The 4,987-nt window shown below is 46.2% G+C and overlaps 1 protein-coding gene across 1 annotated transcript in view; it reads left to right on the plus strand.

Moving 5' to 3' along the window:
* Positions 1 to 3,590: 3,590 nt before the first annotated feature.
* LOC113407812 (olfactory receptor 6N1-like) overlaps positions 3,591 to 4,987 on the plus strand; it is a 2,355-nt gene continuing 958 nt past the window's right edge. Inside the window, exon 1 of the mRNA XM_026658232.1 lies at positions 3,591 to 4,021. Coding sequence (XP_026514017.1) covers positions 3,591 to 4,021 — 431 coding nt within the window. The remainder of the gene's footprint in view (positions 4,022 to 4,987) is intronic.

Below are 4,987 nucleotides of genomic sequence, written 5' to 3' on the forward strand. Positions count from 1 at the left end.
TTGTGAGTCCCAATCATAGAACTGGAAGGGACCTCGAGAGGTCATCTAGTCCAGTCCCCTGCACTCAAGGCAGAACTAAGTATTATCTAGATAAACCCTGAGAGGTGTTTGTCCAATCTGCTACAATGATGGAGATTCCACAACCTCCCTTGGCAATTTATTCCAGTGCTTAACCACTTAAGTGTTTTTCCTAATGTCCAGTCTAAACCGCCCTTGCTGCAATTTAAGGCCATTGCTCATTGTCCTGTCCTCTTAGCTTAAGGAGAACAATTTTTTCCCCTCCTCCCTGTAACAACCTTTCAAGTACTGAAAACTGTTATGTCCCCTCTCAGTCTTCTCTTCTCCAGACTAAACAAACCCAATTTTTTCAATCTTCCCTTGTAGGTCATGTTTTCTAGACCTTTCATCATTTTTGTTGCTCTTTCCTGGACTTTCTCCAATTTGTCCACATCTTTCCTGAAATGTGGCACTCAGAACTGGACACAATACTACAGTTGAGGCCTAATCAGCACAGAGTAGAGCGGAAGAATTACTTCTCCTGTCTTGCTTACAGCACTCTTGCTAATACATCCCAGAATGAGGTTTGCTTTTTTTTGCAACAGTGATACACTGTTGACTCATATTTAGCTTGTGATCCACTATGATCCCCAGATCCTTTTCCGCAGTACTTCTTCCTAAGCAGTCTTTTCCCATTTTGTATGTGTGCAACTGATTGTTCCTTCCTAAGTGCAGTACTTTGCATTTGTCCTTATTGAATTTCACCCTATTTACTTCAGACCATTTTTCCAGTTTGTCCAGATCATTTTGAATTTTAATCCTATTTTCCAAAGCACTCACAACCCCTCCCAGCTTGGTATCATCCGCAGACTTTATAAATGTACTCTCTATGCCATTATCTAAATCATTGATGAAGATATTGAACAGAACTGGACCCAGAACTGATCCCTGCAAGACCCCACTCGTTATGCCCTTCCAGCAGGACTGTGAACCACTGATAACTACTCTCTGGGAATGGTTTTCCAACCAGTTACGCACCCACCATATATATAGTAGCTCCATCTAGGTTGTATTTCCCTAATTTGTTTATGAGAAGGTCATTCAAGACAGTATCAAAAGCCTTACTAAAGTCAAGATATACCAACTACCACTTCCCCCCTATCCATATGGCTTGTTACCCTGTCAAAGAAAGCTATCAGGTTGGTTTGACATGATTTGTTCTTGACAAATCCATGCTGACTGTTACTTATCACCTAATTATATTCTAGGTGTTTGCAAATTGATTGCTTAATTATTTGCTCTATTATCTTTTTCCAGGTACAGAAGTTAAGCTGACTGGTCTGTAATTCCCCAGGTTGTCCTTATTTCCATTTTTATAGATGGGCACTATATTTGCCCTTTTCCAGTCTTCTGGAATGTCTCCCATCTTCAATGGGGTGGTGAGTGGTGATACTTACTAGCCTGGATCAAACATGCAAGATTGTTTCTAGACTCTGAGTTCAGGGACAGCACCTTCCCCCCACTCCAGTGCCTTTCTTGTTCCTGTATTATCATTATGGAGTAGGGAGTGTCACTCCCCAGTTAGGGTTGCACATCGGACTGGTTCTGCCCCTTCCTAAAACCCACCCTCCAAAGAGCTGTATTTTATTACTGCTACGTAGTTAATGTCGGGAAACAGAAAAGGCACTGCCAGTCCCTCACCACATAACCATCACAGGAACTAAGGGAGAATTTACTCCACTTCATAAATTATGACAAAGTGATTTCTTGTGAGGGGGTGAAAATTGTTTCTTTTCCTACGGAGAATTGAAAAGCTGAATATACCAGGATATATTGTTAGATTTATTTCCATTAATTCTTACAGAAGATCGGTGCCTAAAGACACTAGACCGCATTGGAAATCTCAGTCCAAGATTTCAGTTGATGTATTTATTGATTTTGACTCCTAAGACATGGCATGATTCTGGCCATTGTCAGAAGTAAAATACTGCATTTAAGCATCATTGTTAAGCTCTGGTATGTCACTAGATGGTATATGATATGACAGATCAGATCATTTCTCTGTTTATTAGTATTGGCTACCAGAGAAACGGGCTGTTATAGTAGTCATTGGTATCCACATACAACACCCTTTTCCCCATCAGAGCAATGTTCTGTCCTCAGATTGAGACTCCTGGCACTTAACTCTGAAATCTACATTTCGTCTTAAAATTTCAGCCTGTAACCAGGAGAGAGAGGGAGTTTCTGAATATTTATGGAATTAATTCATGAGATTTGATTAACTTTTAACTCTATGTCCTTCTGTAACAAGGTTGGGACTCACCACCGCGGCACCTCCTACTGGTTACTCCGGGAATTAGCTCAGTCCAGTAGAGCGTCCCCTCTCGGTGGTATCCCGCCCGTTGTCTTGTCCTCGGTTGGCTTCTGAGCCCACGTCGCTCACCAACTCGCGGCGTCCTCTTCCGGACCACTGCCCTCCGGCAGTGCCCCTTAGTCCAGCCACACCCCCTTCCACGGGGAGGGGAGGGGGGTCAATCAGCAGTCTCTATGTCCAGCCACCATGGTCAACCACACACCCCAAAGTCTAATCCCTCCTGTCAGGGATCTGGTGTGGTCTATAATGGCCGCTCCCTATGGCCAATGGCTGGGTGTACTGCAAGGGGGGGAAGGGGGGGACCCAGGCCCACCCTCTACTCTGGGTCCCGGGCCCAGGAACCCTCTAGCGGCAGCATCGCTGTCCTCCTTCTCTCCCCTCGTCTGTCTCCTTCCCTGGGCCGCTTCCCCTATGGCCCCTCGCACTGGCTAGGCCCTTGCCCTCAGGGCCTGCAGCCTGGCAGACACCGGGCTAGAGTTTCCTTCTGCTCCCCGGGGCCTGACCAGCGTTGCGCTGTCCCGGGTGCTAGTCTCCCACCCTGGAGACAGACCTTCCCCTGTTGAAGGCCTGGGACAGACTGACTGCTCCTTTCCAGAGCAGCCTTCTAATAGGGCTGAGCCTGGCCCTGATTGGCTCCCTCCAATCTGGGCCCTGATTGGCTCTCAGTAAGCCCTTTCCTGATTGGCTGCCAGCCTGCGCAGCCTCTCTGGCCTACTCTAGCCCCCTCACACATGGGGGTGGGGCACTTGCCCCGCCACACCTTCCCATTCAATCTAGGAAAAGATTTATTGTTCCTAGACTCAACCCATGGCAGACAGAGACTGGGGAAACAAAACAGACATCAAAGAATTCACCAGCTCATTCCTTCAGGTAACTGCAGGTCTCTTTAATGAGAAAGTCCCGTTTCTGCAGAATGATGAAAGACAAGAACCTCAGTGGAACTGGAGTCCTGTCTGCCAAACCCTGAAGAGCTCTGTGTAGTTGATCCAATAAAAGGTATTACCTCACCCACCTTGTCTCAAACCCTGAGAAATGAATTGAGATTTTTGGCACTTTACTCTGAACTCTACATTTAGGCTTAAAATTTCAGCCTGTAATCAGGACAGGACGGGAGTTTCCAAATATTTATGGAATTTATTTATGAGACTTGATTAAATTTTAACTCTATGTTCTTCCAATTCAATTGCACAGCTTGATTTATTGTTCCTAGACTCAAACCATGGCAGACAGAGACTGGGGAAACCAAACAGCCATCACAGAATTCATTATTCTGGGATTCGGGGATCTCCCCGACCTGCAAATTCTTCTTTTCCTGATGTTCCTAGTGATCTACATGGCAACCATGGCCAGGAACACCCTCATCGTGGTGCTCATTGTGGCTGACCAGTACCTTCACACCCCCATGTACTTCTTCCTGGGGAACTTGTCCTGCCTGGAGACCTGCTACACCTCAGCCATCCTGCCCAGGTTGTTGACCAGTCTCCTGACTGGGGACAAAACCATCTCAGTCAGTGGCTGCTTCATGCAACTCTATTTCTGTGGTTCTCTGGCATGTACAGAATGCTATCTCCTAGCAGCAATGTCTTATGATCGGTATTTAGTGATATGCAAACCCCTGCACTATTCAACTCTTATGAATATCAGGTTTTGCCTCCAGGGCCGGCTTTAGGTTTTTTGCTGCCCCAAGCAAAAAAAATTTTGGCTGCCCCCCCAGCCCGGGGCTCTCTCTCTCCCCCCACCCCCCAACTGCACCCTCTTGCAGCCCCAGCCCTGGGTCACTCGTAACTCGCTCCCAGGGATTCAGCAGGAATTTTGAATGTGCACAGAACACAGACAGGATTGGTTCCCATATGGTTACAGAACTGCAGTAAAGTGGAACAATTTTCAGCTTGTGTGATTGAAGGCTATCTGGATGCATATTATAAGACTGTCCCACATAAATGAGGAAAAGTTGAGGTGCCTTTATTATTCTTTTGTTCCATTCTTTGTTTCTATGGGGAATTTGCCAATGCAATATCACTGTCTTCCTTTTAAACAAATAAAACTAAAATAATAAAAAAAAAGCAATGGCTGTTGAAAATAGCAATTCCAGTCCTAATAACCACTGGGAAGCATTTCTTGGAAAATTTATTCTACTTTTTCTACAGCAAGTTATAGTGGATCAGTATATTTGATATGGGAGAAATGAAGTAACAGCTGCCCAAACTGAGCTTGAGCACTCCTGAATTTTGAGGGTGTTCAAATCTGGAAGGCAGGTGCTAGATTCCCTTTCTGAATATTAGCTAAATCTGGAAGAGAAAAGTCAATTTCTGCTTCCATGGCTCAGAAGTGTAAATACTCCTATGTGCCTGGTACTGTATCTAAAGCTGCCCAGGTCCTAGTAGAGCCTCCCCTCCCTTACTTTTCATTTTAAATTCGAGTAGGATCCACGTACCTCCCTTGCTAGGCTTCAGATAGAGAGGTGCACTGTCCATTTAGTCCACCCAATTCTTTCTTTGGGGGAGAGCCCAGGGCTGGGGTGGCAGGAGGTGCGGGGGGGCGGGGGGGAGAGCCCAGGGCTGGGGCGGCAGGAGGTGCACGTGGGGGCCAGAGCTGGGGCGGCAGGGGGTGCGGGTG

The sequence above is a fragment of the Terrapene carolina genome, unplaced genomic scaffold (assembly GCF_002925995.2).
Source record: "Terrapene carolina triunguis isolate 2854851 unplaced genomic scaffold, T_m_triunguis-2.0 Scaffold419, whole genome shotgun sequence".
Taxonomy (NCBI): domain Eukaryota; kingdom Metazoa; phylum Chordata; order Testudines; family Emydidae; genus Terrapene; species Terrapene triunguis.